Source organism: Ruditapes philippinarum, unplaced genomic scaffold (genome assembly GCF_026571515.1).
Source record: "Ruditapes philippinarum isolate M1 unplaced genomic scaffold, ASM2657151v2 ctg2256_1_1_1_1, whole genome shotgun sequence".
In the NCBI taxonomy this organism is placed as follows: Eukaryota; Metazoa; Mollusca; class Bivalvia; order Venerida; family Veneridae; genus Ruditapes; species Ruditapes philippinarum.
Window position 1 is genome coordinate 51,315 of NW_026862338.1, and position 22,083 is coordinate 73,397.

Genomic DNA, 22,083 nt, shown 5'->3' on the forward strand with positions numbered 1-22,083 from the left:
TAAGCCTTCATTTATTATTTTTCTATATTTTTGTTCTTTAAATGTATTTCTTACAGTTGATACAGATAAAGCAAGACAAAAAAGGGAACAAGATGAAACACATTTTCGAAGTTGGTTGAAGTTTCATCTTTACAGCGCAATAAAGTTACAGGGCAACTCGTGCTCGATCCATATTGTTTCTTTCATCTTATTTCTTATGCAAGTTATCAAGATAATATTGATTACTTCACAGGTAATAACCAATAAAATCCTAAGTACGTTGGAAATGGCCTAAAGTTGCAATTGATGTCCCGTCAATTCCATTTTTTCCATTTTGATGTTCTCTATAGTTTCTGCATAAGCGGATTCACATGTAATGTAAGTTATGATCCCCCGTTTTAGGATTTGTTAAGACATTATCCTACGTTTTGTTGTGAAAATCACGAAGTGTTTTTGCTCGAAGTCCTTCTTGATAACTAGTTTAATGACAAACCCCCGTCTAAAATATCGAAACTTTGCTATATGTGTGTGTATGTGTGTGTGTCGGATATGTTCTTATCATCTTGATGTTATTCTCTTGCAGTTGTTTAGTTTTGGTAAGGATCATGGAAACTTTAGTGACGTGGTCAACCGTGGTCATTTAACGTTGAGGCATTTGCTTCTTAAAGACTGGGATGCCTGTAAGTATGATATTATAATTGGATCTTTATTTCTAATGGAAAAACTACATTGTATGCAAAAAAATTCTATTGGAAAAGTATTGTGCGATGGACTTGTACAGTTGGATTTTTAATACATATAATTGAGTAATTTACAGTATTAAAATATATAAAATGCAGATAGTGCTTTGGTAGATTTGATGGTTGAATAACACTGTACTTCGAAAGACTGGTAATGATTTTCTCTCAAGTTTAAAAAAATGTTCGTTAAAATTAGCATCTTTCCTTTTTTTCAATAACTGATAACTATTATAACGCCACAGCGACCACTGTTTATAGAAATGTATGATACATTGTGCTTGCCAGAGAAATGTTTCTGGCAAGTAGACTATCGTAGCATAGGCTTTAGTCTGCATTCTCAATACAAAAAAGGTCTACGTAGTTTTGTATAAATACATCATTTATATGCATTGAGAAGGCGGATCGGAGCCTATGCTAGGTGGGCCATCTGATACTTTAAATATTAATTTAGTGCAAAGTGTATATTTCCTTTCTTTCACAAAACCTTTAAGCATGGGAAACATTGGCGTATCCACCACATAAAGGTGACTTTGCTGTTTACACTATAGACGATTTAGAAAACGGCATCAACTTTGCAGTTAAAGGGGTAATAACGTAGTACATTTCGACATATTAAGCCACTTACCTAAACGTTTTTGTTTTGCATGTTTTTTATCTTTAAGGAAAAAGAATATCAAGTGATTTGATTATTTTGCAAAGGTAGCTTTCTATTTCATGTATCTAGCTAATATATTTTCTAATTTAAGAAAATCTAGACCAATTCTTATGTATTTATGATTAAAAATAAAAATACAAACTTTGTAGCTTTGATCACTAACATTTGTAGACATAAATGTGTGTATGATTAATTTATTTTACAGTATTACAACGCAAAGAGGGATGCGATAGGTTTTTTCCAGCGCACAACTGATGACACAATGGTTATACAAGTGAAATACTTTGATTTCCCTGGTTTCAATGACACCAATGTGACACAAGGTCTTATAATTCAAGGTAAAATAGACATTTATTTCTTTTGTTCTTTATGTTTAACTATATTTGTAATTTCACGAGTGCAAGCTTAAATTAATCGAATATTTTATATCAACCACATTCGGGTACTGCATGTTATGATATGAGAAAGCGTGGGTTGAGAGAGACCGCGCTAGTGATCTTAACCATTATGTCACTTAAATAAACACACATTTCTATGCCAAAAAACTGAAATTACTTTTCATCAAGATTCGAATCGAACATTCGTGAAAATGATGGTATGGCCACCGTTTTGAGTGTGATTTTGTCTTTTTGCCGACTCTTGTAAGTACAACAATGCATATAATACCGTTTAATTTCTATGTTTGGTAGGCATATGACATTTACATAACTTCTGGTGAAAAATAAGCTGATAAAATGTGATTCAATCCGTTTTTATGAGGTAACGCCGATGTACACGAATAGTGCTTCACTGTAACGCCCGAAAATGTGATTTTTTCATATAAGGTACTGAATTATTACACATGTTTAACGCTTTTCATTGGCGAATAAAATCAAGCTTTTTTGCGACCTAGTCAATGTATTTCCTTCGTTCATATTAAGAAACGTATGATAATTATATTTTGACAAACTTTCAACACAACATTTTGATTGCATATTGTAACTTGATACAATTTGATAAATGTTTCCTGAAATAAATTATTATTTGCAAATATATGTTGCTCACTAATGGTCTTGTTACAAAAATAAGAACAATAAAATTCCTGAACAGAGCCAGGTCACATCCATACAAAATGATGGTCATTGGTAGCTCATTTGTACAAATACACTAAAAATCTAATAGCAATCCCTCAGACTTTGAATGAAATTTACAGATGAGAAAAATGATTACATAATTTTAGTAGATAAAGGGTGACATTTCCCAAAGACAGGTTGAATTTATTTTGGTTACTTTTAGCATCACTTCTCAATGAACATGTATATGGAGAGCTACTAGAAACATTGGCACTTGATGGCAAACAAGTTTTTTTTATCGACTATCTTTTGTGACCGACTACCCGCCGTGATTTATATATTTTTTTAACCTATAACACACGCACTTATCAATTCATTAAAAGTCTACCCACAAAACGTCTTTTTTTTAAAAAAAAATAGATATACACAAGTCATGTATCTACTGTGTATATAAATTTCTAAGATTGCTACAGACAAAATTAGTTCTGTAGAAATAGACATTTAAAGGTATTTCTAGTTTTAGCTTTAGCGGTCCATAAAAGGGGCCGATCATATTAATATGAGCATGATTGGTAAAATACTAGCAACCAATGCTACAGACAAAGTTTGGTGATCATCCATCCATTAGTTCTGTAGAAGTAGAAATTTAAAGGTTTTCTATTTCTAGCCCTAGATACCTCATAAAGGGGCCAAACAAATTAACATGAGCAAACTTGATAAAAGACTACCCAAGAATGCTACAGGCAAAGTTTGGTGATCATCCATCCATCAGTTCTGTAAAAGAAGATGTTTTAAGGTTTTTCTTTTTTTGTAGCTCTGTTGACCCCTAAAATGGGCCAATTGAATTGACATGAGCAAATTTAAGTGTGACTGTCACACGGATGCTACAGACCAAATTTGAAGTAAATCTGCTCAGCAGTTTCAGAGAAGAAGACGATTGTTGACGCATAGCGACGGACGACGGACACCGGAGCACCCCCCTTTGATACTAATAGCTCACCCTGAACCTCCGGTTCTTGTGAGCTAAAATGACGTATTATGGGTAGATTTTTAATGAATTGATAAGTGTGTGTGTGTGTGTGTGCGCGTGCGCGTGCGCGCGCGCGCGCGCGCGCGTGTGTGTGTGTGTGTGTGTGTGTGTGTTATGGATAAAAAATATATAAATCACGGCGGGTAGTCGGTCACAAAGGGTAGTCGATAAAAAAGCTTTTTTTGCCATCAAGTGCCTATGACTGGAAATGTGTTTGTTGCAGATTTTATTTATCCATGCCATGAAGGTCTAAAAGTGGACAAATTCATAAAGAGTGAGAAAAATGAAAATTCCTATAATTTAACAAAAACACTTTCAAAACTACTGTCTGAATAGATATTGAGAAATTGCTATTTAAGATAAACAGTTAAAACCCCGTTGTTTCCTTGCTTTGTACTCACTTCAACAAAGACGTGTTACGAAGCTTTCAGGACCGGGCTTGTTGTCTATATTTTCTACGCAATCAGACTAAAATAAGTTCTTATGAAATAAATCAAAATTTCCTCACAAAATTATATTTGAAAAGTGTTCAAACTCGCCGATTAAAGGCGTTTCATGTGTAATAATTCAGTACCATATATGAAAAAAAATAACATTTTCCGGCGTTACCACGAAGCACTGTTCACGTACATTTGCGTTACCTCTTTAAAACGGTCTGAATCACATTTTATCACCTTATTTTCAATTTTTCTTGTCACCAGAAGTTTAGTTTATGTTATTTGCCTACCAAACATCGAAAGTATACGGCATTTTATGAATTGTTGGACAAAAAAGCACACTCAAAACGGTGTGAAACCATCATTTTCACGAATGATCTTGAAAACTAAGCAATTTAAATGAGGAATAAAGTAAAATGTATTTGCAGTCGTATGCGGGTATTCCTTTTTCAGTTTGGTTAAATAAAGAATGTATTGACCATTTTACTTACCGCGTTCGAAATCCTGCCAGGTATCAGCCATTAATAAGTTAGAGAGCATCCGTAGATGGCACCGATATTCTTGTTTACATTACTTCTCTATCGTACGCTGCTTTATTCACATTTACTTCCTGTGAACTATTTAGAAGAACTGAATGAAAGTATAAATTCCATTAGTCAACTTAAAATTTCAAATTGAAAACTTAAATGATCATTGGCAATTCAAAATTTAGGGCAATTATATATATATATATATATATAAATTTACAGTATGCAAATGAGTTAGTTTACTGAAACTTTCTTAACATGCTCTAAGAAATGGTGAAAACAAGAAAACCTTGCATTTTTACCATGACTGACTATTTTTTAAAGATACTTCTTGTTTCATTTTCCGTTAATAACGCCTAAAAGCATTTAATATTACAGACAAAACATTTTCTGCCGATGTTGGCCTGTCGCTACAAAACGAGACGTACAATTATGATATCATTAAAGAATTAACAGGCAATGGTTTGGAACAACCGATCAAACGGTAATTGTTAACTATGTGTAATTAGCAAACATTTAATGATTACTTAAATTCCCTGTTTGCTGCTGATTATTCTGTAATCATTACAGGGTTTTGCTTCAAAACCAACTACTTATACAACAGTCAATTTTTTCGATTTATTGCCATAAGGTTTTTTCTTTAAAAAATCAAGTCACCTTGATCTTCTTTGGCTTTCCTTTATGCTCTTTGTAATTATCACACCTTGGTCATCTCAAAATGAAATCTATTAGGAATGAATGACATCATTCAAAAATATATTTTGTTTGAGCATTTTTTATCTTTCTTAAAGCAAGTATTTAAATATATAACGATGGTTGCAGGATCATCGCCTTTACAATTAACAATACTAACGGTATGGGGGATAGGGCCATAAAAAGGCGACGTCCCATGAATCTCAACAACCGAGCACATGAATCAACCGGATCACCCTTTAAACCATCAACAACCTCGAAAATACAATTATCTTCCGGCAACAGAAATGCGGCAGCCAAAAATAATGAAATAAACTGATTTTTAAAGAAAGTTTGTTTGATTGATTGATTGTAACATAAATAAACATGTTTTATAACATTTAATATGATTTGTTACTTTCTTTGTAGAATGTTGTCGACTGAATTACGTTTTTCGATACATTCCGTACGGGTGTATGAGAAAGATAGACGAGCACGATGTTTACATGTACAAGGCTGGGTATATATTTATGTATAGCTTGTGCGCTTCTGTGTTATTTGAGAAAAAATATTTCCCATGAGTTTTTTCAGCTTCACGTGTCATGATCATTTATTAATTAAACATTGTCCTGCAGGATCCAAAAATGTATCACCAGCACCTTAATTATATTCCATAATCTACACTTAATGTGTTGGTAAAAACTTGAAAAATATTATGGCAAAACTAAAATAAAGAAGTCTAAAGTTTACAAATGTCACACTGTCACGTTACTTGCTGTTGTAATCAAAAGGGAAGATCCACTTAGAGCAATGAAAGCCAGAATCTCTTATTGAGTCTGTTGAAAGGTATATCATCATCCGAACATTAAACGATACTTTTCGTCTTCTTATTTTTATTCTGTTTTTTACAATGTAAACAAATATGCAAAGAATGATATATCTGGTCAAACTGTATTATATTATTTTATAAACAGGTGACATTTAACGACATGGACTATAATGGACAAGTTATTGTTAATTTGGAAACATTGACGAGAAGAATCTCATGTAAACAACTGAACATTTCTGCACAAGGTAGATTAAAAAAAAAAATTCTGTTCCAATAAGACACCGGATTTTGCTGTGAAATGGACTATTTTATATATGTTAAATGAATTCACATGCATGTTTACTTATCTTACTATTTGTTCCTCTTAATTTCCTAAATGTGACATTTCCGGCTAATAATTACTATCTGTGCAGGAGTAAAAGTTAAACAAGAGCCACCGCTAGCGGGTACCATGTTTGACTTTTGTATTTTCTTATCGCAGATCAGGATATACAATGGTGTTCAAAATCCGGCACTGATCTTCCTTGCAAAGCATACAAAACAAAGTATTTGTCAAAACAATGTAAAAGGGAGAACAATTCTTTGCAAACTCGATATTTGTTTCTTCTAATTTCTTTAAAAATACAAATGTTGCGATAATGTTACCCGCAAAATAAATGTCCACATGGAAATTTCCATTGCATTTTTAGTGTCTGTAAACCTATAAGCACAGGGGTGAAACATAAAGTATAGGCGACAACAGTTATTTATTCCGCGTAGGCTGCAACAGGTCTCGTATGTAAGAAAAATGTATATGATAAAGAATTACCTGAAAAACACATGTGAAGCGAGGTGTTTTAGGCCGCCATGTTGTCAGTACGCGTTACCATTAAAGTCGCGTGATTCCGTACCGCGTGAAGAGAACGACTTAAAGGACAATAAACTCTTGTACCTTAACATGTATTTTCAACAATGAAATTGATAGATTTATGTAATACAGTATATAAATGTTCTTTAATGCAAATATTAAGCAAGAATGTTTCACTTTTTCTTCAAGCATCATGTAACTTTTCTATTAATATCTTTAATTTTAATTTTATGAAATGATATTACATTATTAGAACATAAATACACCTTAATAGTAATGTACTTGTACTAACTGGTAAGATATAAAAACAATCCGTTTTTACTGTATTTTGAGATTCAGAGCAGTATAACGGAAGTTGAAGTATGTACATTAAGATTCTACGGTTAGCTGAAGCTATATTTAGACTATAAGAATTCTGATATTCATTCTCCTCATTGCTTGAATATAACTTTTAAAGATGTTATTGCTCTACTAACAGCTGCTCTACAGAGGTATTGTTTAACTGACAAAAAATGCTGTAAATATGGTTTTTATTTGTTTTAACTACCTATAGGTGTATTTTATTTTGTAGCAAATATCGAAGCAGCCTGCTTCTGTTTAATTGATAATAATATTGTTTGTTTATGTTAAAAACGTAAAATAAAAGTACTACTTTAGTTGTTATCTAAAATCTTTGTAAAGAATAAATGCCGGGTGATATCTTGGACAGAAAGTTTTTGCTTTTCTTACAAAAGCAACACAACTATGACTAATTATCTTCTGTGGTACCTGTCTGTTGATATCATTGCTTTCTTGTGAATTTAATTATATAAAAGGGTCAAATTCGATATCCTGCAACAAGAGTGATAGTATATCAAGATAACCTTACACAGGAAAATACTTAGATATACAGTACGGCGCAGAGCAAAGGTTCAGAAAATACCACAGTTTGCAGCCCTTTTTTTTTTCTATTTCCGAGGGAAAAAAAAAAAAAATTTTAGGGTCTTTTCGTCTTTTAAAGCCTATTTAAAAAGAATTGCCCCAAAGGGTTGTTTTTTTCCAATTTAAAGACAAACCCTTAGTTTTTTTAGTTTTTTGGAAAAAAAGGACAATACCATGACTTTAACAATAGATCGATTTTTTCTTCCGTCGAGTTAAATACTTCATTTAGATATATTCCCGTTTTTCACATTTTTTGCTACGAAGCAAAGACTTATCCGAAAATTCGATAACTTTTACATACTCGAGTTCAATTGGCAGTTCAGTATAATATCTGCAGATAAACACCCAGGAGGAAAATATTTTGGTTGTTTCTGAGGGTTGATGTTCCTAAAAGTTAAAATTATTGTAATTATTATGTTAAGTCGTACTTCAGAATCGATACCGTTGTATTAAATTAATGTACATTATTTTCTTAAAGGTATTTAAGGCATATCCCTATAATGTTTTATGATTTATTTACAGATTGGGCTTTGGAAAACACATCGAAACCACTGGGAGAAGTTCTTGTTTTTTTCTGTTTACTGTCCACGGTTGCGTCCACGTTGATTATAATATTGACTGTGTATCTTTGTTGGGTAAGATGTAAAGATTATTTGACTTTCAACAATCAGTTACACTTTAAGTGAAAATCAATGTCATTTTTCAAAAAAAAAAAAAAAAAAAAAAAAAAAAAAAAAAACCAAAAAACAAACAAAAAACAACAACAAAATAACAAATAAAAAAAACAAAAACATATAATTATAACAATGCATTATTTCTGTCTATCTCGTGTTCTATTACATATAATATATTCATACTCAAATGACAACTTACTTGGTCTTGTAGTGGCGGATGGTCTCAGGTGCCCCTTTGTGCATTGTTTAAGGCAAAGGTAGGCAACCGAGTAGAACGACCAACCTTAGGGAAAAAAAAATCTGTGTTTAGGGGAACAGGTTGAATTGAAAAAAGCTAGGTAGGGTAGGTACCAAGTTTTTTTTATCCCATAGAGAAATCGCGAATGTTGCGGTTGAAATGTTACTGCTATTTTACACCATATCTAATGCTTTAGTTCATAAACCATTGTGCTCAACTGTTTTTCTCATTATGTGCTAAAAGAAATAAATTTAAGTCAAGGTCACATATGATAGAGTTTTACACGGATGCCGACAACCTGGCTTTAACAATATTTTAAAAAATAAATTGCCAGAATTGTCCACCATAATTATGTTATTATGGAGCTGCCGACTGGATCAATATGTGTGTACTTATTAATATTTTCAATAAAAAACACCTGCTTTTGACGATTAAGATCGCCACCATCCCTTCCTGATGACATCTCATGGTGAATAATAGTTTGTTTAAACTTTTGTCTCCATCTTAGTTTCAGTCTTTAGTTCTTTTTTTATCAGTCTATGCGAAATTCTTTTCTTTTCAGGCCACAGGGACCGGCACCTTTAGGTTTATTTTAGACCCAGGTGATTTTTAGGCCCAAACATTTCAAGTATAATTATATTATAACAACACTGGCGAATGTAAAAAAATCTGCCTTTCTTAGTGTGATTTCCCAAGCCAGAAATAGTGGGAGTCCAAAACCAAGTTAAATATGTCAAGCTGCCTTCCCTGCATTTATGTAGTTGATGAATTTGATGAAAAAGCAGAGTAAAAAGGGGTGTCACTGGCTGAAAAAATGCTTATTTTGAAAAAATGTTATATGTTCCAAATGAAAAACATTGTTTTGTTAACAGATGACTGAAAATATTTGAAATATAATTTCTAAAATCCCGTATCATTAGACCATTATATACTATTTTCTTCCTGATTAACTACACCCCCAATCCCTTAAGGAAATATTCATTGTACAACACATACTAGCAAATTCTCAATCTAAACTAATGTAAACAATACGTTAAGTAATTTTGATTAATAAACTACCTTTAAAATGCTATTGGACACATTTTAACAAAAAAAAGAAATCCTGCAGAAACACTCGCAATTCTAGTTGTTGATTTTGATAATATCAAATTAAATATTTATTATTATTTTTAGATTGTTATTCATCCGCTATTTCAACAGGCATTGTAAAACAAAATTTTTGAATTTGTAATTAACGGAAAAATTTACCGATATTGATGTAACTTTTTGAACACAAAATTACTGCTGTTTACTTGACTTGTCAAAAATAAGTCTAATGTGGGTCAATTTTTCTTAATTAAGTACTTTAACAAATTTCGTTTTTACTGTCAAATAGGTCATGGATATTTTTAGCTCTTTGAAATTTTATTCGGACACTTGAAATAAAAAACTCGAGGGTCGGCGACTTTTACAAGGTAGGGTCGGGTTCCCCGAAACACAGGTATTTTTTAGGCCTTAGTAAGAAACCTAAGTTCACGTGTGCGATTTGAAGCCACAACCATCAAGGGATATGTGATTTGAATTTTGCTTCATATTTAACTTTAATCATATATAATTGTTAATATGTTTTGCAAGAATTAAAACTTTCTCTGTCCATTATTTTAACAGAAAACTAAAGGTTACTTTAACCCACCAGAATCAACTAAAGAAGATTTGCCAGTGACGCAGTATTTGAGGTTGGTCAATTTCTGGGAAATACCAGTGATCATATCAGATATCCTTACTCTGTATGGAACCATTTGGATAGTTTTTGAAAATGAGGTAAGCTTTGGAATATAAATAATTATTAGTAAAATACGGACATCATAAAACAAAGTTTCCGTGGATCACCGTATGTAAACATATACGGATTTGCATACTATACAACGGCCATCTATGTATTTTGAATTTCCAGTATTTTTACCTGAACTCAGTAAACAGTAATCCTTCTTATATCCATATATTTTTGCAGTGTAAAGTCTACCAAAAATTGAGCAAACAAAAAACGTTGTACCATCGCCCATGCACCAAAATATTATTTCTTAGTCATCTGATGAATATTCATAAAGGCATAGCTTTTGATATTATGCAAATTAAGCAATTGTACTGACGTTAAACCCTGACGTTGGGTAAATGTTTGTAGGAGGTTGGATTTGAAAGTGTTAAGACGTCAGAAACCGACGTCTATATTACGCCATGAAATGACCTTTTTCCAACCTTTTTTTGCTATAAACCGACCTTTTCTGACCATTATCTGACCATAACCCAACCTTTTCTGACCATTATCAACAGTTTTACAACCTCTTCCTGACCAAGGTTTAACCTCATTCCAAACTTTTTTGAATTTATATTTTTTCATTTTAAAGTCCTTTTTAACCATAACCAAAACATTTTAGTAACGAAACTTCATAGAAATATTTACCACTATGAGAAGCTTTGTCGCGCACAAAAACCAGGTCTCAAGGTCAAAGGTCAAGGTCACACTTAGAAATCATTGCAAAACGCTTGTCTGGAGCAAGACTTCTACATGCATTGAGGGATTTCAAAATAACTTGGCACAAATGTTCACCACTGTAAGGCGGAGTGTAGCATGCAAAATATAGGTCCCTTTGTCCAAGGTCAAGGTCACACATAGGGGTCAAAGTTCAAATAAAATATAAAAAAGTGTATTCGGACCATTTAGTCATTATTTATTGAGAGGATAAAACACATATTGTCATTATTATGACTACGTGTGTGAAACATGAAGAAGAAGAAGAATCTTTATTTTGCAAATAAACTCTCAAAAGACTCATGTACAAGCATTCATGATATATACGATTACATGTATGCATAAGTAAATAACTAATTACATAGCAAGATGACGTGACTGCAAGTATTTCTTTTCTTTCATTATTATAATGGTTACCATTGATTATATATTTAATTTACAAGTTATTTACTTTTTGAGAGATTCTACATTCAAATATATAATAATAAGAAATACTTCGTGTATGTATTAGGGAGACATTGTCAGCGTCTATTACATAGCATACTAAATTATCTTCCATACACTGGTCTTTGTAGTACATTTACTAATCTAAGCTATATGGTTTTGACTTATTGCAATAGTAATATGGCACAAAGTATTGAAATTATACAAACAAAACAAAACAAATGTTACTTCTGAACTATACTTTGAACACATATAATACTTCAAACTTGATACATGTAATTTAGGTAAAAATATGCAAGGTCAAGGTCACTAAAGATGATAGTCAAGGTCACTAAAGATGATAAAATATAGATTTTGTCCAGTGCATATCTCCTACATGCATGGATGAATTTTAATGAAACTTTATAGAAATAATCACCATTATGACAAGCTGTGTCGTGCACGTAAACCTGGTTTAAAGGTTCAGGATTAAAGGTCAAGGTCGCACTTAGAGGTTATTGAAAAACGCTTGTCCGGAGCAAAACTTCTACAAGCATCGACGGATTTCAAAATAAATTGGCACAAATATCTACCATTGTAAGGCGGAGTGGTGGGTTTAAAAGTTAGATCATTGCGGCAAAGCTCAAGGTCAAATATAGGGGGTTAATTTCGATAAAAATAAGAAAATGTTTATTGGACCATTTATTCATCATTTATTGAAGGGTTAAAAAACAAGTGGTCATTATCATGACTACTTGTGTGAAACAAGTGATTTAGGTTAATATATGCAAGGTCAAGGTCACAAAAGATGATAGTCAAGGTCACTAAAGATGAGAAAATATAGATTTTATCCAGAACATATCTCCTACACGCATGGATGATTTTTATTAAAATGTCATGAAAATGTTCACCACTATGAGAAACTGTGTTGCGCACATAAACCTGGTCGTAGGATTAAAGGTCAAGGTCACAATTAGAGGTCATTTAAAACGCTTGTCCGGAGCGAAACTTCTACATGCATAAAGGGATTTCAACATAACTTGGCACAAATATTTACCATTGTAAGGCAGAGTGTCGTGTGCAAAATTAAGGTCCCTGTGACAAAGGTCAAGGTTACACATATGGGTCAAATTTCAGATAAAAATATGAAAATGTGAATCATTTATTGAGGGATTAAAGCACAAATAGCCATTATCATGACCATTTCTTGGTATATTGTCTACATACTTTGTCACAACAACCCTTGGGACAAAACCTTTTAGTTTACCAGAGTAACCTTGACCTTCATGAATTTTCACTGGTTTTGCTATAATTGACTGCAACTTTGTAATTAATCAATGGATTGTCCTTATACGTTTACAAAACATGATTTTAAGACCATCTTTAGGATTGAACTGATCTTGAACTTGAGCTTTAAATGACCTTTACCGTCAATGTCAAATTTTTAAATTTTAGTAATATTGTCATAATTTTGTTATCTATTTACGGATTTGATTCAAACTTGGACAAGACTTTTTGTCATACAAAGATATTGGTGACCTTGACCTTAAATTCACCTTGACTGTCAATGTCAAATTAATGAAATTCTCTTCTTTTTTGTTATTGGCTATAACTTTCTTATTTATCAATGGATTGGCTTCATATTGGGACACAACATATTTAAGTTCAGGGACTTGATGTATATCAAACTAAAATTTTCCTTGGCTCATATATAACCTTGATCTTGAAGGTCAAATGGTTTTATTCTCTCTGATTATCGCTATGCTTGGCTGTAACTTTGTAATTAATCAAAGAATTATTTTCATACTTAGACCAAAAAAAATTTTTGGACGTTAAACTGACCCTGACCTTAAGCTCTGAATTACCTTGAAAGGATTCATACTTGGACAAAACAACAAGCGTGACTGGACGGACCTAGTAAAGTTTTTAAAATGGATGAACGTTTCCTAGTTTTCTTTTTAAAGATTTGTGTAGCCGCTTTAAAAAAAGTCAATAAAGTTGAGCGTTTCCTCACCCGGCGATGGCTCTTGTTATGAGTCCGGTAAATATTTACGCAGCTTATGTTTTAAATCTAACAGCACGATGAAAATAATTTTTCACTTTTGTTTGCCAAAGTCCGATGCAAAACAAGAACTTAAAAAGAACCGACTAAAGCTGCTGAACTTTGTCCATCTACAGCCCAGGCAGACCGACCCTGGCCCTCTTGAATCGCTTAAATATGATCGACTTTAAACTGGATTGTTTACGATGATGATCAAAAATATGCAATGTTCGGACAAACGGACGAATTGACAGACAGAGGATTAATCATAAGCATCCCTGGTCGTAACCCAAGTTTAACATTTTAAAAGCAAAATTTTTAAACTAAAGACGTAATAACTCTTAAAATAGATTTGCTAGATATTGTGAACATTGTCATACATGATCTGAGTGATGAAAAATAACATTATCTTCAGCCAAAAGAAGATACCATTTATAGTAAAAAAGAAAGAAAATGAAAATGATATGACAATGTTCAATCAAATCCAAATTCAAAATGAAAATGATTATAGACCAATACGCTAGACACATTCAATAAAGGTTTTGATAAGAAACATACATTTGAAATTTGAAGAAAATCCATGAAGAAATGAAAAAGTTATAGAATAAATAAGGAAAATTCAAAGTTTAAGGGGGATTATTCTGGAAAGATGGACGCAAAATTTATAAACATTTTCACATGAGTATGATGTGGGAATTTGAAGTTTGAAGTTATTTTTTTAAGAAATGAAGAAGTTTGAGTAAACAAAATTCAAGACAAAAACGTTCAAGGGGCTTATAATTCTGTAATTAGTCAAGATTTGAGTGATAATAAGGAACATATACTTTAAGTTTGAAGTAGAAACCTTAAGAAAGAAGGAAGTTATAGAAAAGAAACAACATTTTTACATGAATATTTCAAGGACGATAATTCTAATAATACACGTGCTGGAATTATGAACATTGCCACACATGGTGTGGGTTATGATAATAAACAAATATTTGAAGTTTAAAATTAGATGTTTTTTTGAAATAAAGAAGTGATATAAAAAAAATCAACATTTTTCATCAGGGGGGGGGGGGGGGTTGAATTGAAATCTGATAATTTTGGTGCAATAGTTATGAACCTTGTTACATATTATGTGGTTGATAATCTGAAATATATATTTCAAGTTTAAAGTAAATACCTTAATAATGCTATATAAAAACTTAAATCAGAAATATGGACGTGGCTGCCGACGCTAGTTGAGTATGGCAGCTCTCAATATACTACCTATAATCGAGCTTAAAATGATGTGCATAGTCTCCATACTATGTTCGTGAAGTTGGCAGCCTAGCAGCCTAGCAGCCTGAAGTTGGCAGCCTAGCAGCCTGGCATCCTAACAGCCTTACAGCCTAAAGAAAACTAAGAATAGTACAAACATGAAAACAGTTGGAAATAAATTAGTAGCACTTTTTTAGATCATTCCACGCCTTTTTTCAATATCGAGCTGAAGACGAACGGAGGGTAAACCGAAAGTCCCATCCGGTTAAACCGGTGCGAAACTGAAAATACAACATAAAGTACAATATTGACGTAGATTTCCCTCTTACAACTTGTAAAATTACACGGCCGTTCAGATATTTTGACTTTACATTCTGGAGATAATGGCACCTATGAGTCCGAGAAGCCTGCGGAAAAATTTCAGTATGCTTTAAATCAGTTTACTGAAAATGCCATGTATCAGAAACTAGCTTTTGAACATGCCATTTCTCTTCTTAATGTGTGATGAAAGTGATGACGTTCAGTTCAGAAAAAAGTTTGTAAGTTTTGCTAGAGTGAGAACGTCACTATTGATAAGAGTGATGCTGAAACTGTGCAAAAATAATTTAAATCCTACGAGATTGTTGTGTTTAAGGTTGAAGTTTAGTCTGGTCTACTTGAAGGTCTTGTCGCAAGGGTTGTTTTGTCAAAACAGCAATAACTTAAGAAGTTATGATCAAGGTTAAAGTTTTTGGACGGCAATAGGAACGCTGCCATGACTGTAACAATACCTCTAAATTTTCTTTGCAAAAAAGTCGAGCTAAAACAGCTGTGAAGAAAAAAAAAAAGTAATAGAATAGGGAAAAAAGCTGACACCATCAACCACGAATCAGAAATTAGAAAATATACCAATATTCATGAGGAGATTTCCGAGATTGAAATTCACGGCGCAGTATATCGACAATAAAATCAAAGAATGTTGTCCCAATTGTATATCCGCAAAAATTATAACGTCGTCGTATGATATAATTTTGCCATAAGTACTATGTAACTATATTTATATTCTGATTAACTTGAAGCTTGTGGGATGATGCATTGTACCCATATTTAAATGAAGGGACGAAAGCGATGCAAAACACTATAGCGGTGTTACTGAATAATATAATTGCCGAAATATATTTTAAGGTTTTAACACTAAATAAATTATTCACTTTGTAGAATGAAGTATTATATATTTTATATTATGTACAATATTTATGACGATGGTAAAATGCATTGTGTTACTTTATCGTTCGTTACAGGACAGCGAGTGGATTGTTGAAACGCTTGATTTCTATTCTGCCTGCCTTGGTATCGGCTGCCTATTTGCCTGGATAAGCATTCTGCATTTCTTCAAATTTCATAATAAGTTTCATGTAAGTGTTGCAAATTATATGTTTCATTTTACAGTGTTCTGTGAAGCAGTGTCCTTTATCTTAATTCTTATAAAAAGAAACATTTCAGATCGAGCGTGATTGCACTAACATTAACATCATTTCTAGGTATTACGTTAGGATTTTACTGAGAAACAACCTAAAACTCCGAATCCATCCAAAAATTTAATCGAAGCTTGGCTTCCAGCTTTCTACAAAGTTTATCTGTCAGGGCTGGAATCCAAAATTATTTAGCCAATCAAATTTTATCTTACATAGCGTCAAAAAAACCTTCAATTTTCACGCCATTTTTAAAAAGCAGCAAGTATTGCTTTGAGCGCAAAGATATAATGATGATTAAAATGTTGTTTTCATGAGTTCTTTTCAATAAATCATATTTAAAATGACTTTTTATTTAGCGATTTCACCTGTTTTCTCTGTAGTAAGTTTTCGTTTGGTTAATTAACATAAGTGTACACCTGGTTCTGTGCATTTTTTTCTTTTCTTTTTTTCCCGGTCATTTTATCCTTTCCGGTATTTAGATTGGGGGGGGGGAAATTCCGGGATCCGGGACGCCCGGGATCCGGGATAGTATTAGATATTTAGGGAAAGGAATAAACTATATTTATGTAATGAAAGGCGATTAAACGACAACTTTTTATTTTTTATTGTTTGTAATGAATGGTTAATTAATTTAACTTAAGATTTAAATATATTAAGAGCTATTTATTAACAAACTTAAAATGCGGAAATCGCAATACTTGTAATTATATGCCTAATTGCAAAAAAATCAGAGTGTTTGTTAATATAATATTTGGCTAAATTTTATGTTCATGTATTTAAATATTATTTATAGAAAAGATCATAAGATATACTTAACATAATTGATAACATAAAAGATTTTTTCCATCAAAATTGATTTCAAAGTGCTGCAACTTCTTAATGGATTGAGATAGAGTCAAATACTTTTCAGCGTTGGTTACACGTTACCTTATGATCGATCTTGGATCATTTTTAGCCTGTCACAAGTCCAAAATTTTCTTGGCGATGAGGGGGACTACCGCCCCCTTCAAACCCCCAATGCCTAAACCTTAAATATTTGGCATGTGGTATTGCCTTGTTGACCACTTTTAAATTTTGTTCATGTATCTACATCATATCCATTTGTTTAAAATGTTTCACATACCAAGATGAAGTGGACATAATTTTTATTAAAATGCTTAGGGAAAATATGTTTCAGTCTTATTGATATAAACTTCAATGCCTCCAGCTTTAATATTGAATATGTACCAATGCCTTGAGAACTTTTACATGTCAAATGTTAATCATGCCCCATGAATCTAAATTCGCACACACCCAAGAGAGTTCTTCAGTTATATATTCCTGTATAGGTGTCTGTCACTCATTCCAATACTAAATAACATATTACAACTTAACTTCGTATAAAGAGACATCTTTATGAATTCTACCTATCTAACATTTTTGGTCAAGGTCAACAGGCCATATAGTAAATGTGCATAGACATAGGGACTTCATTCTATCTTTTTACATGCATCTTCATATATACTCATATTCCTCTTTGTTAAACTGAGAGAACTGGCTTCCATAACTTTATATGTCACTTTTATTTTGATGTTCGCTGAAGTCTCTTCAGCTAACAGAACTGTCATTTTTACATTTAAACACACCCCTGGAAAAAATTACGAAGTGAGTCGCTCCTAGGTTTTTTAAAAGCTAACCTTGTGTACAATTAGGACATTTTAAACAATGCTAACGTTATGTCAAATGACTAATACAGTTTTTCAATAACTTAAATTACTAGTAATCGGGTTTTGTTGATCTAGGTTGTGTCGACTGTTTCGCGACACCTTTTTTGACATTCATTTTGTTAGGATACGTTGACCATGTTGCTACGTGTATAGTATTATTCCAGTTCATAACACAAATTCAGTAATGTCAAACAAAAGTTTATCCATTCTCCAAATCACGTGTTATGACCTCACTTTAGATATATTCTGATTTCAGTTATTGTTCAGGACGTTTTATCGAGCTTTTTGGGGCGTGTTTGCGTATCTTATATGTGTAACTGCCTTGTTCATAGGATTCTGGATGTGTGGATTTGTTGTTCTTGGCCCCTATCATGTCAAAGTATGTGTGATGATTAAAATACATTTATCGTTTTCTTAAAGAGAGATTTTGATGTCATTTTATATATACAAAAGATGCAGTTTATTCATGCATATCATGTAATATATAACAATGCCTCTAACGTTACAAAATAAATTATTAAACTAATTTCATCTAATTAAAAGTTTGTGGAGCTTTTGTCATAACAAAGTTTTACAATTTTTTTTTTGATAGTACATAAAAATTCAACGGAAATGTTGCTGTTCCTATTACTTTGCTACTATTTTTGTTGTTGTTGTTGTTGTTGTTGTTGTTGTTATTATTAAGGAGGTTATTGTTGATACTGCTGCTGCTGCTTCTGCTGCTCACTCTCTTTACATTTCCAGGACATGAAAAGCTTATGATAATTTTTTTATTTTTTCTCCTAGTTCAGGACAGCGCAGGCCGCTGCAGAAACATTATTTTCCATGTTTAATGGCGATGAAATCTATGCCACATTTGCCAATTTGGAAACACACAAAATTGGCGGGAAATGGATTTGGTTGTTTTCGAGATTTTACATTGGCACTTACATTGTAACCTTCACAATCGTTGTCGTCAACCTGCTTATTGCCATCTTCATTAGCGCGTATGAATCCATCACGGTAAAGTTGTTGTTGTTTGTATTTTGTTTTTGCTTTTTTGTGCGTGTGTGTGTGTGGGGGGTAAGTAATTATGATTGGTGAATATTTTTATTTCGAAAAAAACTTTTGTAGTATATAGCGTCTGTTTCTAGCTCGTGTAGCGCATGCAAGTTATTGTCATGTATTCTAAATATTAATGAGATGACAAATTCTTTGCCACTCAACTCTTGTTTTTTTATATAAGGTTTTGTCCAAGCACATAACAATCCTCATTTCTTTGGTTTAGCTAATTGTTTTCAAGCCTACCAAAATATATAAAAGATACAGTATGTTATACATTTTAGTGAAATTTCTACTATATTCACCGTTGGTACGATCAAGTTTTTTTCTGTTTCAGAAGAACTATGAGGTGAGCCGGAATGAACCAGACTTAGGACAGATGAAGAAAGCGCTGCAGGAGTATCTTAATAAGCATTCAGAGGAAGAAAATGTGATACGTTCCTCGATTCTAACCTTGGTTAAAACAGATTCTGATACGGAAGCAGTTAAGTGTCTGCGCGACCAGATGCTGAAGTTAGTGAACGTGTCAGGCGACAACAAGATAACCGTGATAGAACCAAAGACACTACCACCAAGGACACTACGAGCGTTTATGAACGAAAAAGAAGATTCATCTGCAGTCATAAATTGTTGCGGTTTCGAGCCTTCATTCCTTTGGAAAAAGGAATTTGGAAAATGATCACTTAATCCATAACTATTTAATGCTCGGCCAATTATGTCATACAAAGGTTATTGACAAAATATAGAATTCATTCACATTAAGATCGGTGTTTAAATTGTACAAAGGCCGTCTGAAATCAGTGTGACTTCATGTTTACATGGGAGAACTGAATATAAGAATAAATTTCATTGGTCATTTTTAATTTACTAACTGAATCTGGGAATCTCATTGACTATTATTTAATTAAATGTAAAGGATAGTTCTTGCCATTATGAAAAAATGAAAACGATAGTTCTAAAATTAAATGTACATGGTCATTTTTAAACTTTCTAGTTAAATTGAAAAAAGATATTTAGGTTCTATTTAAGCATACTTCCTCCCACAAAACATTTTACACTGTGTTTACATCTCATTAAATTTTCTAATGAACATTTTATTTTACATAATAACTTACTAAGTTTAATTCAATTGGCAATACAATAACTGAGTTTAAAATTTTGTCAAAAATAACGAAACCACCAGTATCGTTCAAGATCATGCACATGAAAATGTAGAAAAACACACCGGAAAATTTGAACTTTTCAGAGCTCAGTTTATTATGTTAAATAAGACTTAGTGTATGTCCAATATATCAAATGATCATTGATGTGTTCAATTGGTATAATGTTTATAATTATGATATATTTTTGCATATTAATCAAGTTTTTTCCGGTCTGTTTTAAACACTGAATATAAAGAGAGTTTTCATTTGTCATTTTAAAATTACAAAATGAAATCTGGGAATCTCATATTGGCCATTCTCGTATAATAAAATGTAAAGGATAGTTCTTTAAAATAGAATGTAAAAATAGTTCTTCTCATTCTAAGATAGTTCTAAACTGATACGTTAAAGATAGTTCTTGGCATTATGAAATAAAATGTAAAGAAGAATTCTAAAATAAACTGTACAGAATAAGTCTTTTACTTTTTAGTTAAATTACTCAAATATCTAAGTTCTGTTTCACAATTTTTCTTGCATTCAGAGCTCATTTTATTTTCTAGAGAACAGTTTATTTTATGTAAGACCCCACACATTCAAACAATTTATGTGGTGGGTGGGGTTATGACCACTTTTAGGTCTATCTTCAGTAATCATAATTTTGTTTGTTTGTTAAACCATGTTCGGTTATCAAAGTGAATACAGTGTTATGGCATTCAGTCGGAATAAAAACTCAGAACATATCGTCTGTTTAAGAATGACATTAATTGTGAATATTACGTAACTATGAATTTTAGTAAGAATGAACGTTTGAATTTATGTCAGTTTAGAACGAGTATATTGCCAATTAGAATTGAAACTGGAAAATATGTCGAGAGCAACCAGACCTGAGACTATGTAGACTTTGTTCCTCGAACTTAGTAGAAGATGAAAAACATTTTTTATTTCAATGTGAATTGTTCACTAACGTACGGCATAATAAGTTCAGAGATTTATTTATTGATAATGACCAAAAATGAATTTCAACCAAAGACTTGAATATTTGATATCAAGTCATCCATGAAAACTTGCAAATTCCTTGTATTTTTATGAAAGTAATGTATTGTTTGATTTTATTAACCTGTCAATTGCATACATATTATATAATGCACACTATAGTATTAATCTTATATTAAATGTTCGGCAAATTTCGTGAGATGTACGTAGTGATTCAATTTGTTTCTTTGAAATATTTATTCTGATCGTTATAGCACAATATGGTAAACTGCCGGTTTATATTTTCTAAATGTCATATGCGTAGTAAGATCTAGACCGCGCATGTCCATGTTTTTTACTCTTATTTATAACAATTTTCAACATTATTGAAGCTTTGATTTTATTATGTTGTTCATTTTATTTTTTAATGTTTTGCAATATTTTGGTTAAGAATATACTCTTTTAAAATAACATGGTTTAAGAATTAATATTCAAAATTCATTCGGATGAAAATCAATAAAATATCATTTTTTCAGTGCCGTAAAATACAATAATCTGTGTTTCTAAGTTGCTCTATAAACAACTTTGAAAGCACTTTACTTTTTTCAATACAATATACTTCAAAAATAAAGAGAGACAATATCTAAAAACAATGACAAAAGTAGGGATCGAACCACAGACTTCTCATATATTAGGTAATAAATTAACTGACTGCGCTATTTAGAATGTGACGAGTGCACATACATAACGCTAGTGTGACTTTTCCAAACATTAGCTATATACTTGATTAATTCTTGTAAACTATACGGACAGAACCGAAGTGGAATTTGATATCTAAATAAGTTCTATAATGTATTCATAATTGACTGGTCATTATAATCAGACTATAAATATCCATATACATGTCTTATATTTGTTTTGTGACTCATTATTGACATTGTTACGTAATTTT

At 32.1% G+C, this 22,083-nt stretch overlaps 1 protein-coding gene across 1 annotated transcript; it reads left to right on the plus strand.

Moving 5' to 3' along the window:
* Positions 1–60: 60 nt before the first annotated feature.
* Positions 61–21,042, plus strand: LOC132718724 (mucolipin-3-like). Its single transcript, XM_060702440.1, has 13 exons — positions 61–232; positions 563–659; positions 1,211–1,305; positions 1,580–1,712; positions 4,799–4,904; positions 5,522–5,612; positions 6,067–6,166; positions 8,212–8,324; positions 10,249–10,401; positions 16,097–16,210; positions 18,233–18,355; positions 18,763–18,978; positions 19,355–21,042. Exons 1-13 carry the CDS (start codon positions 197–199, stop codon positions 19,694–19,696), a joined length of 1,719 nt encoding a protein of 572 aa, XP_060558423.1. The 5' UTR covers positions 61–196; the 3' UTR covers positions 19,697–21,042.
* The last annotated feature ends 1,041 nt before the right edge of the window (positions 21,043–22,083 follow it).